This window comes from Notothenia rossii (assembly GCF_949606895.1).
Source record: "Notothenia rossii genome assembly, chromosome: 2".
In the NCBI taxonomy this organism is placed as follows: Eukaryota; Metazoa; Chordata; class Actinopteri; order Perciformes; family Nototheniidae; genus Notothenia; species Notothenia rossii.
Genome location: NC_136904.1, coordinates 49,102,842 through 49,128,584, shown reverse-complemented (window position 1 = coordinate 49,128,584; position 25,743 = coordinate 49,102,842). Strand labels below are relative to the sequence as shown.

Sequence of the window (25,743 nt, the reverse complement as noted above, 5' to 3'; positions counted from 1 at the left end):
ACTTTTACTGTGTACTTTTCAGTAATTTGAGTTTCAAAGTCCCCCCCAGAGAACAAGAATGAGCATTTTTGTCTAACTTTGGTGTGGGATAAAAAGCATTTCTTCCATAAGTAGTTTATGAAACTGCCAGTTTTGTACTTAGTACTTCTTAGACTACTTGCAAACATAATATGAAGTACTTTTACTGTGTACTTTTCAGTAATTTGAGTTTCAAAGTCCCCCCCAGAGAACAAGAATGAGCATTTTTGTCTAACTTTGGTGTGGGATAAAAAGCATTTCTTCCATAAGTAGTTTATGAAACTGCCAGTTTTGTACTTAGTACTTCTTAGACTACTTGCAAACATAATATGAAGTACTTTTACTGTGTACTTTTTCAGTAATCCAATGGCAAAGTCACTCCTAGAGAATGTAATATTTCCACCACCATGTTTGACTGCTGGTTTGATTCACTTTTATCGTTCTTTCCTTAAGATAAGATAAAATAATACTTTATTCATCCAGAAGGAAATTGTTGTGCCAGAGTAGCAAAATACAATAAACTCAGCAGCACAACAGCAACACTGTCACCGGTCTGTAGTCACTGTGTGTGCGTGGATGTATCTTCTTCGGCACAGGAACCAGGCATGTTGTCTTTTCATCTCCTTACACATACCAATCTGTTAATGCCACATATTAAGAGGTGGAATGTAACTAAGAAAGTTAACTGAAGTTCTGTAATTAAGTAAAGTTTTGAAGTACTTGTACTTCACTGTAATTTCCATTTTATGCTACTTTATTAATAAATAAATTCTACTCCACTATATTTTCCAGGCAAATATGGTAGTTTTTACTCCACTAAATGTATTTGTTAACTTTAACTTCTATGTAGTTTGACGATTAATATTATTAATATAAAATAAAAATAAACGAATAATATGATGTATGGTTATAGATTAAGCGACCCAACAGTATATACTACTGTAATTATAATGATTCCCACCTTTTCCCGCTGCAACATTAAAGATGAACACATTAAGGCATCAATAATTATAATCCAGTAATATATATTATTCTTAAATGGGCCATTCTGCACTACTGTTTCTCTAAGTACATTTTGATGCCAAGTCTTGTACTTTTATTTAAGGAAGGTTTTGAATGCATAACTTTTACTGGTTGAGTTCAAATTGAAGTTTGTGTTTGAAGATGGGACCGGCCATCAAGAGCAAGGGCGTTATGGCTGTTGTGATCCCATGTTATACCCATTTTACATGTTTTAAATAAACTTATGAATACATTAACAATTAACATATGCATCTTTATAAATATACCATGTTATGCAATCATTACTTATGTTTTATTTATGGTTATTTCATTCCATGTTAGATGTTTATAATCATTTACTGGTCCATGCCGCTTTTGTGCTTTTTTTTTTAACCTACATAAATCCTCTCCCTCTTCACGTGAGTAGTGTTTGTTATTGTGATAGACTCCTATCTTTCCCACCAATCAGCAAGTGCATTGTCACAGAACCCGCCTATTCACCTCACAGCCACGCATTATGACCATGTAATGAGCCATTTTGGCAGTGACGACTTCGAAGTTGCGTTCATTTCTTTCCAGCATATATTTCTTCACTGTGCAATTTGAAATTCATGATGACCCATCGTCAAGGGTAAGTATATTTTTCCCTACCAAAGTTAACGGACTAGCATATATCATTTGTATAGGCTTTCTTTACTTTGGAAATAGCAACTTCTATAAATTGAAAAGAAGTTACTTAAGCTATTTCATAGTGAATCCAATTGTTTGGCTATGTTATTTCAGGTGTGTTATGTTTTGTCTTGTGTTATATATAGACATAGATTTGGCCCATATGTTTTTATAAGACGTGAAAAGGCTAGTTAGTTTTGGCTAGTTTCTAGGTTACCTTAACGTGGTGCGGATGCCTACATCGGCCATGAACAGCGACAAGTATCAACCGATATGGTTTGCTAAACTATTATGTCTTGCTTGGGATAAATTTAAAAAAAAGTCGAACTATCATAATTTTTTGTTTCTGCAGTGCGAGGATAGCTGTATTAGCACACGGACCGCAGACGCGCGCACGCAGTTCAGTTACTGCAGTCCCGAGTACCGAAAACGGTTGCAGCCATTAATCAATATCATGTACAAAGATATCATGGTTGTATAATAAGACCCTATGGATGTATAATAAAAAAGTATTGTTAATATACATCCATGATAGCATCCATGATATATATATAATCATAGATACCGCGTTAGCGATTTGACGTTAATCTTCGTGTCCGCCATTGGAGAGCTCAACTTCTGTTATTGAAAAAATCCAGAGATGCAGACTTCTCTACAAAGTCGACTGTAACTCGCTTAATTATAAACCTATTTTCATGACATTCGGTTATAAACGTGAAAAACTGAACATGTTACTGGTTACTTATAGGAATTAAAATTCAGTTACTGAATTATATAAATATATATTTTTTTTTAATTCATATATTGTGTTTTAGTATTGTATTATATGATTGCATTGTATACTGTGTTGTTATTCAAAATATATAACATGTATACATGACTACATAGGCCTACAATGTAGTGAGTCAAGTGTTTGAGGCCAATGTTCAGTGTAGTCATATGTAAACAGAAAATAATTGCGCTCGAGATCTTTATATCTTTTCTACAGTATTCTTGATCTTTATACATCATGATATGTATCATTTTTGTAACTTTGAGTATTTTTTTCCTTGACAGATCGTTTACTTTTTCAACTTTTGGGAGGGTAAGTATTACTTCTTTTTGCACATGTATTGATAGCTTAGACAAATCTTTAAATAAAACAAACAATTTACCGTTTTCCTCCTTGTTTGAATAGTCCAGAAAATTGGTAAAGCGTGCAACGGACATTCTGTCATGCATCCAGAGGCTGCAAGACAAGACAAAAGGGCCCCTGGCAGAAAAAAGCGCGTATCCAGAAGAGAGTTTCTGGGGAATTGTCTGCAAGGACTTAGGAATCACGAACATCCCAAGTAATAGGATTAGAATTAAAAATGCCTACCTTCAACATCAACAGGTAATCATAAAATATATATTTTTTTATGTTTATTCCATTATTTTGAATTTTGTTTGCTTTCGTAATATTTTTTAATCTCCTTAAAAATGTATGAAATGTACTATGATTATAATTGAAGAAAATATTCAATGCTCATACTATGATATCAGCATTATCTATTACTCTTAACCTGTTTTGCTTATGGGGTGTGGGAATACAGGGCAGTGTGCAAGCGGAAGTCGACAAACCAGACACGTCGATTGTGGTGCCACAAGATGGAACTGAGTTGGACTCAGCCAGCTGTGGACCCAATCCTGAAGACATGCCAGATGTGAGCCCTGAAAAATCCAAAAATGACACAAACTCAGACTCAGCAAGCTGTGAGCCCCTGCTGGAAGTCCGCCAAGACACAGATAACAGTCTTTCATCACCAAATGACAATGAATCATCATCTGTGGATGACAGCCAAGAGGTAAACTTAGATTATTTAAAAAAAAGCTTTGGAAGTACGTCAGTTTAAGTGGGTTAGAATGAATTCTTAAAAAGTTAAATAGCTATTCATTTTTACATCTAAATAGTTAGATTCCCAGCTTTCAAATGTGTTAAACATTTATATTTTTTAACAACAACTATTTTGGGAGTATTGTTAATGACATTTGCTATTTCTGAGGGATGTCCTTTTACAGAAAAAAAACATCTTCTTATCCTTACATTGTATGATGAAATTTGCAATATGCAGTTCAAGTTTGGATTTGGCTATTGGATATACTTGAATGCATATTCATGCATACCAGCTTCTAATCTACCTTTCTTACAACTTGTGTTTGCAGAAAACCAGCAGTGCCTGCAGTAGTAGCAGTACCACATCATCTACAAAGGACGAAGACAAGCAGAAATACTTCACCCACAAATTGCCTGAGCAACCCTGTTTTTTTTTCCTTCCACACAAGGAATGGAGAAAACTCAGAAAGACCCAACAAAAACGGCAGTTCAAAAGTTTGCATTGGACAAATGTGATTGCAAAAGGTATCCGAAGTGTCCATCCATACTGTAGTTTTGGTTTCAAGAGGCACAGTGTGAAAATGATAGGCTCTATGACAAAAAAGCCACTGTTTACCTGCACTGGGTACTGCCGTTTTGATGACTGTCAGGTTCAAGTAAATGTGAAAGTGGAAAGTGAGTCGTCCCTCAAGGCTGTTGTCTGCTTCCAGGGGGGCATTGTACGGCACAGCCTTCAACAGCTGAGAAGGAGGCCAATTAGAGCTGAAGAAAGGCAGCTGATAGCAGACACTCTTAGCTCTAAACTCCCAAGAAGTGTACATTTACAAAGCTTGAACAAGTTGGAGGAGACTGTTCTGCAATCTGGTTGCAGAGATGAGGTGCCGAGAACTGGAGTCTTAAAGAGTATATCTTGGGGTGAAAGGGAAAAGCAGAGGAGGCACGAAAATGAGATGGTGAGTCTGCAACTTATGTCTGAGGATGTTCAAGACAAAGATGACCAGTGGATTCAGAAGGTAATCCTGCAGCCAAAAGGTGTCATGCTTTGGTCTAAGAGAACAATTCTGGTTATTCCATGACAGATCGAAGGAGGACATTGTCTACCTAGATGCCACAGGTAGCATTGTTAAAAAGGCAAAAGGGGAGAGCACACCTTTTTACATCTATGAACTTGTGGTCAGAAATCCAGTAAAAGGATGCTCCCCTGTCCCTGTTGCCACATATGTTACCTGTGAACACACCACAGCATCGATAACATACTTTCTTGGCTCTTTCATCACAGACTGTGTCAAACAACATGGGCCAAAAATTCGCAGAAGACCAGTTATGTTCCTTTGTGATGGCTCTGTAGTTTTGATGCAGGCAATGGCTCATAATCTATGTGGCCTTAGTCTCAATGAACTACTATCACAATATTATCACATTGTGACGGGACAAGGAAAGGAGCATGCACTTGCACTTCCTATCCTTCATAGATGCCTGAGCCATGTCATGAAAAACGCAAAGGACCTCTGCAAAAAACAGTGAGTGATGTCTTCAACTGAATATGATTTAGTTATATTTTAGTTTAGAGTATAGTGGCATTGTAATAATATTAATTCTGTAAATTTTTCCTGACAGTGCCGCGAAACACTATCGTCTGTGCATGCATGTCTTCGGGCTGATGACCCAGGCCACTACTCTAAAAGAACTGGATCAATTAGTAGTTAGTGCCACCGTGCTGCTGGCAAGTCCATGCAGTGGGGAAAATGTTGAGAAACATTTTAAAGACCTTCAGACGCTTTTGACAGCAGTTGCCCAGCCAGTCATTGATGACTCAGGCTTTGCTGAGGAAGACTTTGTGGTAGGTAATCCTTTGTAGAATTGTAAAATAAAATTGTATAATGGATTAGTTGTCAACTATTAAATTAATCGCCAACTATTTCAAAAATCTGTTTGAGTAATTTCTTAAGAAAAAGTAAATATTGTCTAAAAGTAAATATTCTCTGATTCCAGCTTCTTAAATGTGAATATTTTATGCTATATTTACTCCTTTATGACAGTAAATTGAATATCTTTGAGTTGTGGACAAAACAAGACATTTGAGTACCGTCATGTTGGACTTTGGGAAACACTGATTTTCTGAGATTTTATAGACCAAACAACTAATCGATTAATCAAGAAAATTATTGACAAATTAATTGACAATGAAAATAATTGTTATTTGCAGACCTAATGTTTATGTGTTTTTCTGGGTGCTTTGAGTATTTCCCTTTTGTGAGTTATGCCTAAATAGGTATAAGCTGCATGGACTTTTTTCCTTTGTAGAAATGTTCAGCAGATATTAATTTATTATAACTGCAGTCCATGAAAATACAAAATACACAATTACATGGACCAAAGAATTATAATATTGTAAGTAACATCTGGTTTAGTACTCAAAAATGCACCAAAATACAAAACAATTACATGAACGTGATTATGTGTCTTACAGAATGATTTGGGCCCAACACCGTTTGACTACCACTTTAAGGATGTCATCCAGCTGGCATCATTGGATAAAGTTGGAGAGCCAAATGAGTACTTTTGCCCAAACTTTATCCCCAAGCTGCTCAAGTACTTTCTGCCTCAGGCTGCTCTGTGGTCAAGACTACTACTGGGTTAGTTAACTTCCTCTTCTTCATGTATGTATAATTTTAAGCTTGTTTTTCCTATTATTAAAGTCAGATGCTTCTATGGCAGGTGACCTTGGACGTCATGGAAGAGGTCCCTTTTATGAAAAGCGGTCAAAGAGGTTCAAGAGAGTTGCCCAGAAATCAACACAGGTAAACTTGAACAAAAAAACATAATTACAGCTAACCACAACTTTATGACATGGCTGATGTCCATACAGTTGTAGGCACAATAATTCACCAAAGACCTGTTATCTAACAGAACTACACTAAAGACAACATGACCCACGGGATTATGGAGAAGAGCCAGTGGGATCTTAAAAAGATTCGCTTTCAGCAGAAGAGGCTCACAAGACTGGATGACTTTGTGCACACATACAAGGTCATGCACAACGCACTGTTGAGAGAATACCAAGACTCTCTGAAGACAAAGAACAAGGTATGATATTTTGGCAAAGTCTTTACTTATTGTAATTGCCTTTCTCTGTCATCGCTGTCCTTGTTTGAGGGATCATAATGTGATCAAACTAATAACTTTGATCAAAGTTTTATATTTTCAGTTATGTCACTTTGAACATGTTTTTGCAGAAATTGACACTACATACGTGTAACATAGTAGCTGATGTGAAAGTATATATTAATTTCTTTGCATAGCAGAATTACTTTAAATTAGTTGTAGCTGATTGACTCCCAGAACTGATCTGTTGTTAAAATGTAACAATGAAAAAGCATCTGTTATGTTTGTTTCGTTTACATACCTTTAATATGTTATCCATTTTTACAATTATATGCATGGACTGAACATATTAAAATAACTTTTTGTTAATGCAAATTACATCCCATTACAGGTCAGAATCACTTGCAGGACTAAGACATAACCTCAGGTTTAAGCACCAAATATATTATTGAAAACATCAACTAACCATAGGTGATGAAATTGCCATCACATAGTTGTCTAGTTTTGCTACATATCCACTAATCTGTGCCAATTTATACAGAATGCAATTGAAAATGTTGTGGAAATATTGTCTTCCATTTATAGTAACTACACCTATTGCTCTCTGTTTATTATAATTAAGACCCACAGGGTAGATGTGGAACGGTGGAAACAGAGGAAACAGAGGAGGAGAGGTGTATATGTTACACCAATCACAAAGCCTTTTGATTTCAAGGAATCTAAAGCAAAGAAGGTAAAGGAAAGGTTACTTCATTGATCACCATTTTTTAAAAGTGATGCTATGTGTTTATATAATACAGATAATATAAAATGTTGACGTCAAGTACATTTGGGATTATCAGGTTATGAAGAAGATTCTCAACCCATCTCTGTCCACGTCCAACCTCAAAGAGGCACAGGAAAAACACAGAGACAGCTTTCCACAGCACACACCATCTCAGGTTAGTGCCTAACATTTTGCTGCATTTATTTTTAAATGTCCTTCAATTGTAAAGGATGACAGAATGGCTTTTTTCATTCTACTAGAAAGAACAAAGAATTAGAGTTCTTCTTTAAGAAGATCTCATGATGATCTTATGACATTTTGTTGATGTATCTTGTAACTTTTCCATTTGTAACATTTCTTGTCTCCAACTTTTGTGTTTCCCATGACATGCTATCCCTCCCATCTCATTCTGAGGAACATGGACAAATAGTGAAATAGCTCATGTACATGTTTTATAATGGGGTGATGTTTGTATTTCATGGAATTATCTGTATTACATTGTTCACAGCTCAAGTCCCCCCACCAGTCAACATCAGTCATCACTGATGCACATGAACAGAAGCCCTCTCCAGAACATGTGACATCACAGGTCAATTTTCTTAACAAAGCATTATAAAACCTGTACTGTGGATAAAAAAATATATATATTTTAGGAATAACGTATTTTTTAGATTATTAACATTAATCCAGGGATGATACTACAATTAGACTGCATCATTTTTAATATACTGACATTGTACTTACAGTAGATGCCATTCTGCCTTTATGTGTACAGTGTGATACAGAAGGAACTGACTTGTCCAGTGTCAGTGTAGTGGAAGATGCACCACCCCTGCTGTTTTCAAGTGAAAATGTGAATCTGGATTCATCAGCAGGAAGAAGCATGCACCAAGTCAAGACGTTGTCAGTTGAACTGTCTGAAACTGTCAAAGTATGTGTATGGAAGGCAGATCTCACAACATTCGTAGTTGATGGTGTTGTCAATGCAGCCAATAAGAACCTGCAGCATTACACAGTATTACATATAAATGTTTGAATGTATTCTGAATCACTTTGTTTACTGGTCATAACTTAATATGTCTGTTTTAGAATATACGATTTTACAGTTAATATGTTTAAACTTAAAATGTCCCTTTTTTCTGAATATTAATTATGTAGAGTTTTGTATAATTTATCATAAATATAGTAAGACTGATTTTTTTTTACTTAAACAGTTGTTAATTTGTTTCTGCAGCTGACATCAATGTGGAAAAGGAAGGACACTGAAGTTGTAGTTGCTGTGCTCCCCTCCCATATTAGAGGGAACAATTTATTGATCCACCACAGTGAGCTACGCACTCTGAGACCTCACCAGTGGCTAACAGGCGAGGTATTTTGTGGTTAAAACAATATTACCCACAGTAAAAAAAAAAAAGTTTAGTATGTAATTGTATTATATATTTTATTAGTGTTTAATCCGCTGTATTTTTTTTCTGTCTTCATCTCAATTATCGGATTTAGGTTATTGAGGGCCTATTCCATCTGTATGCCAGCCAGTTCAACACTGGAAACACAATTTACATACTCAATCATTACACAGCAGGTATGATACTTTTTGGACAACGAACCGAGCTCAGTCGGCACGGCTTGCCAAAGGTAATGTGTATTTTCATGCCTTTTACCTATCCACACCTTGTAGAGACAAAATTTGGCTGTGAAATGGCTTACTTGCATGTGTACATTTTGTGTTATAGTACTTTGGGTTTTCTATTTTGTAATTTAATATACAAATTGAAACACCATGATTTATTTTTAATAAAATAAGGCATCATATTCCTAGGAAAACTTAAAAAAAAGTATTTTTATTGCTGTTATAGATCAACTTTAATGATTATCAAGCCGTGATCGTCTTTGTAAATATTGAAAGAACACACTGGAAGTTGCTGGTTAGTGATTGTTTTCATTCAGAAATCCCTTTCATTTAAATATGTATATATGTTTGATGCTGTTTTGAAATAACATCACTTTTTTTTTTAGTACTTATTTCCCGCCATAACATCAGTATTTTTGGTGGATCCAGCGGCAAATTCCAAAGAGAAAGCAGACTCGGAAAATGCTGCGAAAAGAGTACGGTAAGTCAGCAAATTAGATATAAAGTGATCTTAGAATTATATTTAGTGCTTTGTGTTTAAGTAAACATGTACAAGTATGTTAACAGAAGTTCCCAAACCCACACCACTGAAGCATTTATTTTGTGCTTGGTGGTCTCAGCTGTTTTTTAAATGATATTTCCTTATCCCGCCCTTAGTATCTGTGTACACAATTGTAAATGAAGTAGCTCAGTAAGCAAGGTAACCTACAATATTTTCCAGTGTCCATACTGTTCGGATGGAGTGTTTTTATTTTACACAATATTTAAAGATTTTTATTCTACATGTGTCTGTTGGGAGTTACATTAGAGACTATTCCACAATGTGTTTTACAAAGGGAATACTTCAAGATGAGGAGGACCTGCTATGGCAAGGAGGACTGGGGGACTGTCAAATGGAGAGGAGCAACCATGCACCATCCAGTTCAACGTGATGGCAGTAGCTGTGGGGTCATTGTTACCATGGTAACGTAGTTTTTTACTTTAACTACTATATGTAATATTTATGCTTCTGCTACATATTCTTATATTTATTTCAGTGTCTTGATTATTATACAAGTTTAAAGTATAAAATAGTCAATGATGTTAAAAAATAAGTCATTAGTTTCTGAATTATCAATTTTCAGTTTATTTTTTAGGGGAATTGTGTAAAACTGATGAGAGGGCTGGTTGTTGACACAGCCCATGTAGTTTGTCATGTACATTCTTCAAGTTGTGTTAATTACCTCATTACAACTATTAGTTATTAATAGTTTGATCATTTTTATTGAAATATCAATTCAATTTTGGAATTTTACTGGCAAAAACAATGTAGCGCAGATGACAAGTGTGATTCTGTGTGTTGGTGTGTAGATGGCAAGAGCAGTGATGGAGGCCTTTCCTGCATTACCAGTTATGTCCTTTGGGACATCCAAAAAGGAGATGGCTTGTGAGAGGAGAAAGTTTGCACTTTCAATACTCAATGGTTCAGGTTTGTAAGTCATTTGTCCTGCTTTACGTTATGGTTCTTAGTTAGTTGTTATGGAAATGATGAACTTCTATTAATCCAATGCAATCAAACAAATCTACAATAACTACAGCCTGTAAAATTGCCTTTGAGTCCACACACTACTGCATTTATAGCCGACAGCATCATTGATTTTAAGCACAGGGCCCAAACCAAATATTCCATACATATCTCAGTTGAACCCATAACTTATATTTCTCTCACACACACTCCATTGAGACATTAACAGTTGAAGAATAACTTTTTTTCCTGCTGCAATAAGGAATGTAAATACTGACACTTAAACTGTCACGGTTTGTGTCAGGAGAGCAGGGAAGAGGAAACGAATACCGATTGTACCAGGCATCCAGGAACAGTTTATAGGTGGTTTATTGAAAAAAAACAGAAGCTTACAGGCAGAGCGGCAGGAGGCATGGGTGAAATATGGAACACAAAACAGGGCTTAGAGTGAAACAGTGACAAATATAAATTGCTGCATTTTTAAATTTGTTGCATACAGGTCATTGCCTAGTAATGTTTAGAATATTACGGATTGTTTATGTATGTCTGCTTATATGTTGTTCTGTTCACACTGTGTACATAGTCTTCTTTTTAAAACATCCATCCTTAAAAACATATTAAACCTGTGTTGATGATCCCATTCATGATCCATTTAGAGTTCATAAGCTATAATTTACAGCTGAACAGCTGCATAGAATTTGACTGCACTTCTGCTGCCAATAAACTGTTAACTGTATACATATACAGTATGTCTAAATAACATATTTTCTTTCCTGCAGTGTTTAACATGGAGAACAACTGTGCAATGTGCTCTGCCTCAAAGCCCCCAGGATCTGGGCCTCCCACTACAGATTGGGTGAGTGTTTGTCGTAGTGTAGTTATAATAGTGCTTCATCATATTCTAATCAAATTCAATTTATGATATTAGATGTATTTACAAAACTGTTGAGTCACTGGGTCTATCCAGATCAGGCGGTCCAGCGAAAACGCCGCAGGGCCATGCTTCGATTTCTACTTTTCAGCGCATGCTGAATAATTTTTTTACGGGACCTCGTGCATCGCCCCAGCTGCAGCCCACACACATTAACTCTATTCAAAATGACTGGAACCAATATAAATTGATTTACTAAAAAAACAGTCAAGACAACTTCTCTCAGATAAATGGTAATGCATATACATTGTTTACACATATAATGAACAGAGAGAATATAAAATGTGATGAGCAGTGGAATAGGGATACTGACAATTCTAATCATGTCTAATAGCAACATATTCAATTAAAGTGTAACTTCACCCCAGGTTTGAGCCTAAGTCCACCCACATGATGACAATAGCCTCAATGCAGCGTTGACAAATATGACAAAGCTACAATAGCTTGGAAAATAACAATATGGGGCACTGAATTAACGCACCCCGCGGTTCCTCCACCTCACTCTACGCCGCTGGGAGACTGACGGTACATGTCCACCAGATCAGGCCTGGAAACCAAGTTATACCTTGAGGCAACACTCCTAATGGAAAACGGACCACTTGGAAAGACGTTTGTTGTGTTATCTGCAGTTGTCCTCTTTCACACACCAACATCCTGTAAGTCACTATCAAAATATGGGAAGCAGGGAGAAGCAGGTCGTATGCAATACATAACTGACCAATTAAGAATACCAAAAGGTAACTACATTATAGTGATGCAACATGGGGTTTTCCCATAACTATAAATCTTCTAGCTATAACTACCTCAAAAACATTTGTATTTGAAAAACTGAAAATGGAGACATAATATAGTTATTTTCAGATATGAAACTGGTGTTTGAGGCGAGTATGCTACAGAATATAGCTACATGTAATAAAGTTGACATGAATCTAATTTTGCCCAAATTATTCTCTATTGCACTTCATTACTTCATCATTTCCGATGACAAGATGTATCAGATTTGATGGTCACTCATTTCATTTTACAGATACAGTGTGACACCTGTGAAAGATGGTTCCATGAGCAGTGCCTGGGGATGAATCAGGACCAACTCCAAGAAGCCAGGGCAAGCAATTGGAATTGCTTTCTCTGCAACTAGGGCAGAAGAATAAAGAAAAAGGGGGAAAAATCTGTTTGCCTGTTTTTTTCATACATACACAATCACTGAATGACAGTGTTTCAGTTGATAAGCTTTCATTTTCATTTTCATTTTCATATTATGTTTGCAAGTAGTCTAAGAAGTACTAAGTACAAAACTGGCAGTTTCATAAACTACTTATGGAAGAAATTATTTTTATCCCACACCAAAGTTAGACGAAAATGCTCAATCTTGTTCTCTGGGGGGGACTTTGAAACTCAAATTACTGAAAAAGTACACAGTAAAAGTACTTCATATTATGTTTGCAAGTAGTCTAAGAAGTACTAAGTACAAAACTGGCAGTTTTATAAACTACTTATGGAAGAAATGCTTTTTATCCCACACCAAAGTTAGACAAAAATGCTCATTCTTGTTCTCTGGGGGGGGCTTTGAAACTCAAATTACTGAAAAAGTACACAGTAAAAGTACTTCATATTATGTTTGCAAGTACTCTAAGAAGTACTAAGTACAAAACTGGCAGTTTCATAAACTACTTATGGAAGAAATGCTTTTTATCCCACACCAAAGTTAGACAAAAATGCTCATTCTTGTTCTCTGGGGGGGACTTTGAAACTCAAATTACTGAAAAGTACACAGTAAAAGTACTTCATATTATGTTTGCAAGTAGTCTAAGAAGTACTAAGTACAAAACTGGCAGTTTCATAAACTACTTATGGAAGAAATTATTTTTATCCCACACCAAAGTTAGATGAAAATGCTCAATCTTGTTCTCTGGGGGGGACTTTGAAACTCAAATTACTGAAAAAGTACACAGTAAAAGTACTTCATATTATGTTTGCAAGTAGTCTAAGAAGTACTAAGTACAAAACTGGCAGTTTTATAAACTACTTATGGAAGAAATGCTTTTTATCCCACACCAAAGTTAGACAAAAATGCTCATTCTTGTTCTCTGGGGGGGACTTTGAAACTCAAATTACTGAAAAGTACACAGTAAAAGTACTTCATATTATGTTTGCAAGTAGTCTAAGAAGTACTAAGTACAAAACTGGCAGTTTCATAAACTACTTATGGAAGAAATGCTTTTTATCCCACACCAAAGTTAGACAAAAATGCTCATTCTTGTTCTCTGGGGGGGACTTTGAAACTCAAATTACTGAAAAGTACACAGTAAAAGTACTTCAAATTATTTGTGCAAGTAGTCTAAGAAGTACTAAGTACAAAACTGGCAGTTTCATAAACTACTTATGGAAGAAATTATTTTTATCCCACACCAAAGTTAGACGAAAATGCTCAATCTTGTTCTCTGGGGGGGACTTTGAAACTCAAATTACTGAAAAAGTACACAGTAAAAGTATTTCATATTATGTTTGCAAGTAGTCTAAGAAGTACTAAGTACAAAACTGGCAGTTTTATAAACTGCTTATGGAAGAAATGCTTTTTATCCCACACCAAAGTTAGACAAAAATGCTCATTCTTGTTCTCTGGGGGGGGCTTTGAAACTCAAATTACTGAAAAAGTACACAGTAAAAGTACTTCATATTATGTTTGCAAGTACTCTAAGAAGTACTAAGTACAAAACTGGCAGTTTCATAAACTACTTATGGAAGAAATGCTTTTTATCCCACACCAAAGTTAGACAAAAATGCTCATTCTTGTTCTCTGGGGGGGACTTTGAAACTCAAATTACTGAAAAGTACACAGTAAAAGTACTTCATATTATGTTTGCAAGTAGTCTAAGAAGTACTAAGCGCAAAACTGGCAGTTTCATAAACTACTTATGGAAGAAATGCTTTTTATCCCACACCAAAGTTAGACAAAAATGCTCATTCTTGTTCTCTGGGGGGGACTTTGAAACTCAAATTACTGAAAAGTACACAGTAAAAGTACTTCAAATTATTTGTGCAAGTAGTCTAAGAAGTACTAAGTACAAAACTGGCAGTTTCATAAACTACTTATGGAAGAAATTATTTTTATCCCACACCAAAGTTAGACGAAAATGCTCAATCTTGTTCTCTGGGGGGGACTTTGAAACTCAAATTACTGAAAAAGTACACAGTAAAAGTATTTCATATTATGTTTGCAAGTAGTCTAAGAAGTACTAAGTACAAAACTGGCAGTTTTATAAACTGCTTATGGAAGAAATGCTTTTTATCCCACACCAAAGTTAGACAAAAATGCTCATTCTTGTTCTCTGGGGGGGGCTTTGAAACTCAAATTACTGAAAAAGTACACAGTAAAAGTACTTCATATTATGTTTGCAAGTACTCTAAGAAGTACTAAGTACAAAACTGGCAGTTTCATAAACTACTTATGGAAGAAATGCTTTTTATCCCACACCAAAGTTAGACAAAAATGCTCATTCTTGTTCTCTGGGGGGGACTTTGAAACTCAAATTACTGAAAAGTACACAGTAAAAGTACTTCATATTATGTTTGCAAGTAGTCTAAGAAGTACTAAGCGCAAAACTGGCAGTTTCATAAACTACTTATGGAAGAAATGCTTTTTATCCCACACCAAAGTTAGACAAAAATGCTCATTCTTGTTCTCTGGGGGGGACTTTGAAACTCAAATTACTGAAAAATACACAGTAAAAGTACTTCAAATTATTTGTGCAAGTAGTCTAAGAAGTACTAAGTACAAAACTGGCAATTTCATAAACTACTTATGGAAGAAATTATTTTTATCCCACACCAAAGTTAGACGAAAATGCTCAATCTTGTTCTCTGGGGGGGACTTTGAAACTCAAATTACTGAAAAAGTACACAGTAAAAGTACTTCATATTATGTTTGCAAGTAGTCTAAGAAGTACTAAGTACAAAACTGGCAGTTTTATAAACTACTTATGGAAGAAATGCTTTTTATCCCACACCAAAGTTAGACAAAAATGCTCATTCTTGTTCTCTGGGGGGGACTTTGAAACTCAAATTACTGAAAAGTACACAGTAAAAGTACTTCATATTATGTTTGCAAGTAGTCTAAGAAGTACTAAGTACAAAACTGGCAGTTTCATAAACTACTTATGGAAGAAATGCTTTTTATCCCACACCAAAGTTTGACAAAAATGCTCATTCTTGTTCTCTGGGGGGGACTTTGAAACTCAAATTACTGAAAAGTACACAGTAAAAGTACTTCAAATTATTTGTGCAAGTAGTCTAAGAAGTACTAAGTACAAAACTGGCAGTTTCATAAACTACTTATGGAAGAAATGCTTTTTATCCCACACCAAAGTTTGACAAAAATGCTCATTCTTGTTCTCTGGGGGGGACTTTGAAACTCAAATTACTGAAAAGTACACAGTAAAAGTACTTCAAATTATTTGTGCAAGTAGTCTAAGAAGTACTAAGTACAAAACTGGCAGTTTCATAAACTACTTATGGAAGAAATTATTTTTATCCCACACCAAAGTTAGACGAAAATGCTCATTCTTGTTCTCTGGGGGGGACTTTGAAACTCAAATTACTGAAAAGTACACAGTAAAAGTACTTCAAATTATTTGTGCAAGTAGTCTAAGAAGTACTAAGTACAAAACTGGCAGTTTCATAAACTACTTATGGAAGAAATTATTTTTATCCCACACCAAAGTTAGACGAAAATGCTCAATCTTGTTCTCTGGGGGGGACTTTGAAACTCAAATTACTGAAAAAGTACACAGTAAAAGTACTTCATATTATGTTTGCAAGTAGTCTAAGAAGTACTAAGTACAAAACTGGCAGTTTTATAAACTATTTATGGAAGAAATGCTTTTTATCCCACACCAAAGTTAGACAAAAATGCTCATTCTTGTTCTCTGGGGGGGACTTTGAAACTCAAATTACTGAAAAGTACACAGTAAAAGTACTTCATATTATGTTTGCAAGTAGTCTAAGAAGTACTAAGTACAAAACTGGCAGTTTCATAAACTACTTATGGAAGAAATGCTTTTTATCCCACACCAAAGTTAGACAAAAATGCTCATTCTTGTTCTCTGGGGGGGACTTTGAAACTCAAATTACTGAAAAGTACACAGTAAAAGTACTTCAAATTATTTGTGCAAGTACTCTAAGAAGTACTAAGTACAAAACTGGCAGTTTCATAAACTACTTATGGAAGAAATTATTTTTATCCCACACCAAAGTTAGACGAAAATGCTCAATCTTGTTCTCTGGGGGGGACTTTGAAACTCAAATTACTGAAAAAGTACACAGTAAAAGTACTTCATATTATGTTTGCAAGTAGTCTAAGAAGTACTAAGTACAAAACTGGCAGTTTTATAAACTACTTATGGAAGAAATGCTTTTTATCCCACACCAAAGTTAGACAAAAATGCTCATTCTTGTTCTCTGGGGGGGGGGCTTTGAAACTCAAATTACTGAAAAAGTACACAGTAAAAGTACTTCATATTATGTTTGCAAGTACTCTAAGAAGTACTAAGTACAAAACTGGCAGTTTCATAAACTACTTATGTATGTATGTACTTATGTATTCGAAAATGTATTCGAAAGTCAATTACAACAGCTTCCCAGGGTTGTTTTAATGCATTACCGTAAACCTGTAACTAATCGCGCACTCAAAATACAGGGGCGGCTGGTTTGACCACGCAAAAGTGAAAGACGGCTGGCTTGACCGCAGTGCAATTATGGAGGGTGGAGATTCGGAGTATTTAATCAACAATAATTGTACTAAACTTCCGCTGCAGCAGCAACAACAAATACAATCTGATGACAGGCCAATGCCCAAACTGGAGTTGTGTACAGCGAGGAACAAAGGAGCGAACCGGACGTAAAACGTTAAAGGTCTCCTGATTTAGTTTGTGAATGAATGCTTATTAGAGTTTCGGCTGGAGAGTGCGTGCGGACCTGTCGGTCAGATAACAGGCGTGTGTAAGTCCTGCATATGTATGATACAAATGTGTGTAAAATGATACTGGGCGCTGTAATCACTCATCTGGTTACGTTATTACATTGACCACCACACCCCCGACCCAAAAGAAAGGAAGTATTATTGGCTTCCCCTAATTTTTTCCCCACGCCACGCTACTGGTGGGCAGCCAGCAGTGAGTGTCACGGACAAGAATTCATAGATCAAGGCAGACTGGTGCACACTCTCCTGTCCTGCCAGGCGACACGCCCGTTCTAAGCCGTGTCCCTCACTCCTCAAATCACAAGCTGCATCAAAGTATATTATGTTGTTACATCGTTTCAGATGTTATGTTTCAGTTGTGCTTGATGCAAACTTGTCGAAATTTGCCGTTTTGAATCCAAAATAGGTAGTTTGTGTGATTGATGTCGATCTGCAATACAAATATTTTTGGGGTATGGGGGGTCTGGGACCCGGAGTAATCTGCGGCCGTGAGCTGTTATGTGCCATCATGACACGCATGGTGTTCTTTTTTTATATATTATAATGAAGTGCGACCTGTGTGCTCGAGTCTTCCTGCCTGTCGGCTCTGCTCTCATGGATGTATAATAAGGCTCTGCTGCTCCGAGATGATGGTCTAGCTTGAGCAGCTACATAACCTACGGGTTTGTTCGTTAATATTAACTGCGCGTCCGGAGTCACTGTGGCACAGACTGGACCGCTGGTGAACAGCTGTTAGAACGGGCCGTTCAGGTGTTCACAGCAGAGCTCCCTGTCGGAGCGGCAGAGCGTGATGTGAACTGAAAAGTTTTTCTGTGGCAATATTATTTAAGGAATCGTTGAGCTAGCTAGCTAGCATATATTGTCACTATCTGATAACGTTAGCTTTAGCCTTCTATTTCTAATAGTTTTTTTCATAGGCTATAAACAGAGGTGGTATATATATATTGTACTTGAGTAAAAGTAGAAGCACTCAGATCTTGTACTAGAATAAAAGTAGAAGCACTCAGATCTTTTACTAGAATAAAAGTAGAAGTACTCAGATCTTGTACTTGAGTAAAAGTAGAAGCACTCAGGTCTTGTACTTGAGTAAAAGTAGAAGTACTCAGGTCTTGTACTTGAGTAAAAGTAGAAGTACTCTGATCTTGTACTTGAGTAAAGTAGTCATTGTGCAGATAAAGTAGTCATTGTGCAGATTGGTCCATTTCAGAATAATATATATGATATGTTTTATAATGATTGATCATGAAAGTGTTCTCAAAGCTGGTAAAGGTGCAGCTAGTTTGAATGACTTTGTATACTAAAGGGTAGCTTGTGGATTTACTCCAGGTGGAACTAAAGTCTGATTCAACACTTGATTATATTTCACATCATTCATCCACATCTGTAAAGTAACTAAAGGTATTAAATACATGGAGTGGAGTAGAAGTACACCATGTACCTCTGAACTATAGTGGAGTAGAAGAACAAAGTAGCAAAATATTGGAATACTTAAATAAAGTACAAGTATCTAAAAATTGTGCCCAAGTATAGTACTTGTTGAGTTTATGAACTTAGTTACTTTACACCATGTGGCTATAAAGATAAAAAGACTAAGCCTTGCACAGAGGCATGAAAATACCTTTTCAAAATGCTCAACAGTGCTGCCAAAATGATAAACTGACTGCTACACAATTAAAATAAATGCTTTTATATATTTCTATTAGATGTGACTCTTTGGCGTTTCTGTTATTATTAACACTGCTGCTTTAGTTGTTCTGACTGCTGAAATCCTCTGTTATTCCTAATTTTAAAGCCGATATTCCGTGGGGTGGGGGAGCCGGGGGCTCGGATCCTCGTCAGCTTTTTCATACAGATGAGTTTGCATATCAAAGCCTCAGTCACCTTAATTCATGTAATAAAAACATCTCAGGTCAGTAACACTCAAAGCTAAATGTGCAATACCATGTTCAGCTATGTTACTATTTATAATGTTATTGTTGTTACATCAGAAGATGTACATATTGAAATGATTTCTTAACTTACAGTAGGCTATTTTTTACAATGTGTGTTGGAAGGATTTATTAAATTACAATGAATATTGTCATTGTTGAAGGATTTTAGAGAAGGGTGAACTATAAGCCTGAATTACATAAAATGTTATACCTAAAAACATAAAAGCCACAATAAATAAATCACAATTATTCTAGTTATTTTTACCTCCCGTATTGCTTTCAACCCAACAGCTTTTATGATGTTGTTACGTCACTAACTGTAAGCTTGTCACATACAGTCTATGGTCACTCAGAGTAACCTACTGTTAATTGTAAATGTAATTTAGCTGCTGGAGAAGAAAGATCAGGGGGGAGAGAGCTGCCGTTTCATTCACACTGTTTAAAAAACGGTAACAACGGACTATTTTTCTTAGCGGATGCATGTCAATTTAAATCAATACATACAACTATTTTTTAAATCAATAAAAACATTTTCTAAATCCATAAAAGCATTTAAATTAATATTGGGAATCATGTCGTTACTTTGTTGAGAATGTGGCCATGTAATAAGCGGGATAATTTGCAGCGACTTGTTCCTTATGGGGAAAATAACACCCGTCATGCAGACCAATATCCCTCTGCTGCGCGTTGGGATCCTGATCTGCCGACGAGGCTCCATTAAAATATAAATATTTTTAGTGAATTACTGAGTTTAGGCACGTTAATAACGTTTTAATGAAGTTGAATACAGTATATTCATATGTGTCAGTGATTTCATGTCAATTCGGTGAACATAAACAAAAATGATCGTGGTGAAGATGATAATTAAATTAGGATTAAAAATCGAGAGACGGGCTGCATTTCCTCCCGTTCGTTTTTTAACGACTAAACAACATTATTTTGTTAAATAACAACATGGTGATGTTTTGTAAATGATTACATGTCTCTTATTTAGCACAGAGTATGATATCCGTGACATATGGATCTTAACAAAGTTCCGCTGTACATCCAGCGTACTGTATCTGACTTTATTTCACATGAGCTCCAGTGTGGAACCCCACTGCACCCCCTGGTGGATCAATGATCCATTGCAGCTGGCTTCATTATAATTACATTTATCTATCACGGGGGCGGTCTCAAGTCAAGCTGGAGGTTTTCCCTTGAGCGAGGGCAGATCACGTACCAATCACGGCCCTCGCGTTTCAAACTGTCTGAAATGAATCGCTAGATCTGTAGTTAGCTGAGTTTCTTCCCGTTAAGTTGGTATGCATCATTAATAGGTTGCTAAATGTTAAGAAGCCCTGAGATGCTGTTTCTTGCAAGATGTTGCGCCCGAGAAACCTAGCTTAACAGGTGGCTGCTAACGTTGGCTTACAGCTTATTGCAGTGCTGCCCCCCCACCCTCTCGTCTCCAACACGGGAGAATTACACATAAACATGCAGCGGGGTGTCACAGTGTTGTCGCCAAGTTTAATGTAAAGTTTCACAGCTTTCTTACAGCGGAATCTAGTTTGTTAATGTTCAGTAGCCAACAGCTAGCATAGCATAAACAGCTAACCGTTAACTTTCGGCTAACTTCCTAGTTAGCTCTGCTCTATATATTACAAGCTAACATGACTAGCTAATGTCACACTGTGTGAACTAACATAGTTTTTGTATTACTACATCATACATGCTTGGTCCAAATCACTGCTAAAATTAATTATTTTTGAGAATGTATAGTAAAGAAACACTCAGCCATGCATGAAATAACATAGCAAAAGAATACGGGTAATGTTTGACCCATGTTGTGCCTTAGAAGTGTATTGCTGCGAATATCGGCCCAATCCCTGGTCTTCTCTGCAGCGGAATACTGCGCCCCAGCCTGGAGCACAAACCCTCACGCAAGTAAGGTTGACGTGGTCATCAACAACGCCCTCAGGATTATAACTGGATGCTTGAAGCCTACCCCTGTGTCCCTCTTGCCAGTCTTCGTGGGAATAATAATAATAATCCTTATATTTATTATAACGCTTTATCAATGACTCTCAAAGCGCTTTAGAAATACACATTACATATACAGATCATACATACATGTAATGGTCATCTACTGTGGACAATACCCACAGGAGCAAGTTCAGGTGAAGTGTCTTGCCCAAGGACACAACGGCTTTACAGACGCAGCGGCGGCGGGTTTCACCCCCTTGATCAATGCACTGCGCCACACCGCCCATCTTCACACCTCAAAGTCATCGAGGCGCTTTTACAAGTACACATTGATATTATACATGTACTGTGGACAATACCCACAGGAGCAAATTCGGGTGAAGTGTCTTGTCCAAGGACACAACGGCCTGAAGCAATGGGGCGGGAGCGGGTTTCGAACTGGAGTTCCCCAACACCCCTTGATCTGATGATCAAACGCACAAACCACTGCGCCACCCGTCCCGGAATAGCTCCGGCCGGCCGAAAGACGGGAGGGTGCCACCCTCGCCCTGGCCAGGAAAGCCTAAAAGCATGACTGGCACATCCTGCATAACACGACAACGAGAGCAGCGCCCCTAAGTAGGCTCAAGTCCCGCCTCCCCTTCAACAAGGCAGCACAAGAGATTCTCAATTCCACCTCTGAGGACCTCTCCAGAGATGCATGGTTGGCGGCTGCTTGGAAGCAGGAGTGGGAGCTAGCCAGGCCCTCCCGCATCCATCGCTACATCTGGGACCCAGGAGATGGCGCCGTAGGAGGAGACGACCTACCACGCCGGCAATGGACCACACTAAACCGCCTACGAACTGGGGTCGGTTGCTTCAAGTAATCAATGAAGAAGTGGGGCCTGGCAGACAGTTCTACATGCGAGTGCGGTTACCCTGAACAGACTGCCGAAAATATAATAACCATCTGCCCTTTATATAGACCACCCTCGTAAGCCAGCCTCTTCGACTTAGGACCAGAGATGCGGGCATGGCTACACGACACCGAGTTGGACCTCTGACATTACACGAAAGAAGAAGGAGGTTAATTGAGGAATACCTGGAATCCTGAATGGTTAAAATAATTTATTGCTAAGATATTTACAATTAAAACTAATTTGGGTCACTTTTGACACATGTTGGTTGTATGTTGTGTAACAAAGGGTTAACATGACAGCTGTGATGTTCACTCTTTTGACCAGTGGACAGTGAGGACTATGGAAGAGAAGATGTGATGGCTTTGTGTGGAAAGCTGCTGACGCCAGCCTGTGTCCCTCATCAGTCTCTCCAGGCAGCACCCAGCTATTCTTCCATCTTGCAGATGGAAAGACTTTGATATGTGAGTAATAACTAACTTGTGTCTAACATAATATTGAATGTGATTTAGTAAAGTATTTAAAAATAACCCACATTGCACAGGAAAATCAGACCTTGTTCAACAATGATCATCAGACAATTGTTTTGTCTTTGAGGTACAGCTGCAGCAGAGAGTCTGAGTTTGAAGAATACACTAACATTTTATTTAGTGTTGTTTAATCAATCAGTATTTACTGGTCTTGAATTTTCTCACTGGATTACAAAATGCTCGAATGTTATTCTACAGGGACATTATGCAGATTTAATCACCTGAAGATGAAAATATAGATTCAGCGATATGTACCATTTTAAGGAAATAGACTGTTAGTGGTATTGCTCAGGATGAGTTTGGCTGTGTTTCGCTGTCGCTAAACAAGGAAACCACACCTCCACGGAGCTCAGCGCGATTCACAACGTCCCGACCAATCAGAGCACAATGTGCTCACAGGGAGGGTGGGGGCTGGAGCTATTGGAGCTACAACGAGCCGTGAAAGGCAGAGAGTGAAATTCAGTGAATACACGTAGTTTGCAGAGATGCTGTATGAGAAACCAATGTGAGTTTGGAAAATTGTACAGTATAAATCTATTCTAGTAGACCTCAACAATGGAATTATGATCAGTGGAAATGGCCATGACATGGGACCTTTAAGAGAAAGGGATTTCAGAAACAAGTCTCACAAGTTTGGCTCGAGGTAACATTAACAAAAGCTAACTGTTGTTAGACTATGTTCCCCCCTTCTAAACTTATGAAATAATCAATGCCCTTGGGATGCTCTCAATAATGTGTGTGTGTGTGTGTGTGTGTGTGTGTGTGTGTGTGTGTGTGTGTGTGTGTGTGTGTGTGTGTGTGTGTGTGTGTGTGTGTGTGTGCTTCAAAGGTCCATCATACAAGATTTAGGGGATCTATTGGCAGCTGCTGATAATAACATCCATCATTATGGTTTACTAATAGTTATCACTTCACTTCCTCCTCAAGCACCTGGACACAGCAGGAACCTACGCCAGGATCCTGTTTGTGGACTTCAGCTCTGCCTTCAACAGAACCCTCTGGCTGGAGGCTGCGCTCCATCAGGACCAGAACCTCTCTCCATCAGGACCAGAACCTCTCTCCATCAGGACCAGAACCTCTCTCCATCAGGACCAAAACCTCTCTCCATCAGGACCAGAACCTCTCTCCATCAGGACCAAAACCTCTCGCCATCTCAACAAGGCTCGCCCCCCCCCCCCCTACTGACACTTTACCTCAGCCACAACGCAGACTCTATGCATTACATAATGGAGATCACAGGATGGTAAATAATGCAATGTTTAAATATAGCTTACTGCACATATTTTATATTCTATAATTTATTGTATTCTATTTTGATGTAAATTACTGCTTTATTTTATTTCTATCTTACTATATTTTTATTACAGTGTTCTTAATATAGTTCACTACTACTTTTTAAAAGAAAAAATTATTTGTATGTGAACCTACCTGGAAATAAACTTGTTTCTGATTCTGATCTTTTTGTGCTCTAGGTTGCACTGCCACGTCTACAGTAGCGCAGAATGGACAGAGGAAACATGATTGGGCCTCAAGTTTTTTTTGGCCAATATACATTATCCTACAAACTTGGGATAGGAGAGTGAGTGAACAAGTTATCCATTGGTTGGAACCTACATCCCCAATGTTAGACTTACTAAATCCTGCACACTGCTCCTTCAAATTGACAATGTGAACATATGTCACCATTTAGCAATTTCTGTTATTTTCAGTTGAGAAGTTTTCAAAGTAATCTTAAAAAATTCAACTTACTTTTTGTTTCTACTGTTTATAAGTATGTTTAAATATGAAATGCTGTATTCATTAATTGTACTATAATTCTAAAAATATTTTTATATTTTAAGTTTTCAGAGTAATTGTTTCCTACAGAAAAGTTTGTGATGTCATTTTGTTGAACCTGTTTGATTGGAAAATGTTAGAAAAAAGCTGTAAAATAACAGTATTCTAGCTGTAGAACTTTAGGTTTTGTATTTATTTTAGTGTTTGATAAATCTAATTAAAAAAAAATGTAAAAAACTGTTTTTCTCATCAGAACTTTATTTAAGGTATTTTAATGTAACATTTTAAGACAATGGATTTTGAAAAGAGCGGAAAGTTTCCTCTAAAATCTTTAAGGACAATTGCTTTTGAACTTTATTTCAGTTAAAGTATTTTTACTTTAATTTTATGGTTTTTGTTTGGCAGCCGCTGCTGCCAGTCATTTGACAGTTTTTTTTACGGGTTTTTTGCCCGTAGAAGTATTAGTGCTGTACTTTTATTAAAGGTTATTGACTGTAAAAAGAGCAGATAAATCTGTAAAATTACAGTGTTTTCACGTTAAAGTATTAGTGCTGTACTTTTATTAAAGTTTATTGACTGTAAAAAGAGCAGATAAATCTGTAAAATTACAGTGTTTTCCTGTAAAATCTTTAAGGACAATTCCCGTAAATTAATGGCTTATTTACTTTATTTAAGTTAATGTATTTTACTTTAATTTAAGGGTTTTTGTTTGGCAGCCGCTGCTGCCAGTACCTTGATTGTTTTGTTTTTTACAGTGTAGTCAACTTCATTAAAACGTTATTAACGGGCCTAAACTCAGTAATTCACAATTTCTACGCATGACAACACACTTCGTCCGTGTTTGGCTCTCTCGCCGCACAGTGAAGCATTCCCGCATTGACGTCACTTCCGGCTTCCCCCAAAACTTCAAAATGAGTCGAAGGAATTTCCCCGCGATGTTTGAAATTATTGATATTTATCGGAACGGTATCACACCTTCTTTTTTAAGCTGACGGTTCGAGATTACTAGTAGCCCAATATTTCATTGCACAACAGTTGTTGGGAGGCTGTCACAGGCTCTTTAAGACTGAGGAAATGCAACCACCACCACCACTGGTGGAAGAGAGGAGGACTCGTCCAGAACGACAAAGGAAAAAACCTCAACACTACGGATTTGAGGATGTATATGAGGGAGAGTGAAAAGGAAGA

At 37.1% G+C, this 25,743-nt stretch overlaps 2 protein-coding genes and 1 long non-coding RNA gene across 3 annotated transcripts; all 3 read left to right on the top strand.

Moving 5' to 3' along the window:
• The first annotated feature begins 294 nt into the window (after positions 1-294).
• On the top strand, positions 295-6,174 carry LOC307030080 (uncharacterized protein). The gene is made up of 7 exons (XM_079666296.1): positions 295-1,651; positions 2,746-2,773; positions 2,867-3,064; positions 3,264-3,515; positions 3,874-5,064; positions 5,162-5,384; positions 6,015-6,174. Exons 1-5 carry the CDS (start codon positions 1,632-1,634, stop codon positions 4,618-4,620), a joined length of 1,245 nt encoding a protein of 414 aa, XP_079522422.1. The 5' UTR covers positions 295-1,631; the 3' UTR covers positions 4,621-5,064; positions 5,162-5,384; positions 6,015-6,174.
• Positions 5,033-12,650, top strand: LOC307029628 (uncharacterized protein; the record flags this gene model as incomplete). The annotated part of the gene is made up of 16 exons (XM_079665709.1): positions 5,033-5,064; positions 5,162-5,384; positions 6,015-6,180; positions 6,263-6,345; positions 6,455-6,631; positions 7,272-7,382; positions 7,492-7,590; positions 7,924-8,004; positions 8,191-8,346; positions 8,650-8,784; positions 8,916-9,050; positions 9,432-9,526; positions 9,882-10,008; positions 10,396-10,513; positions 11,329-11,405; positions 12,508-12,650. The coding sequence occupies 16 exons, from the start codon at positions 5,033-5,035 to the stop codon at positions 12,616-12,618; spliced, it is 1,926 nt and encodes a 641-aa protein (XP_079521835.1). The 3' UTR covers positions 12,619-12,650.
• Positions 12,651-20,286: 7,636 nt separating this feature from the next.
• LOC307028052 lies at positions 20,287-24,744 on the top strand. Its single transcript, XR_013804828.1, has 3 exons — positions 20,287-22,713; positions 23,707-24,022; positions 24,252-24,744. It is a non-coding gene; the product is annotated as an uncharacterized lncRNA (long non-coding RNA).
• The last annotated feature ends 999 nt before the right edge of the window (positions 24,745-25,743 follow it).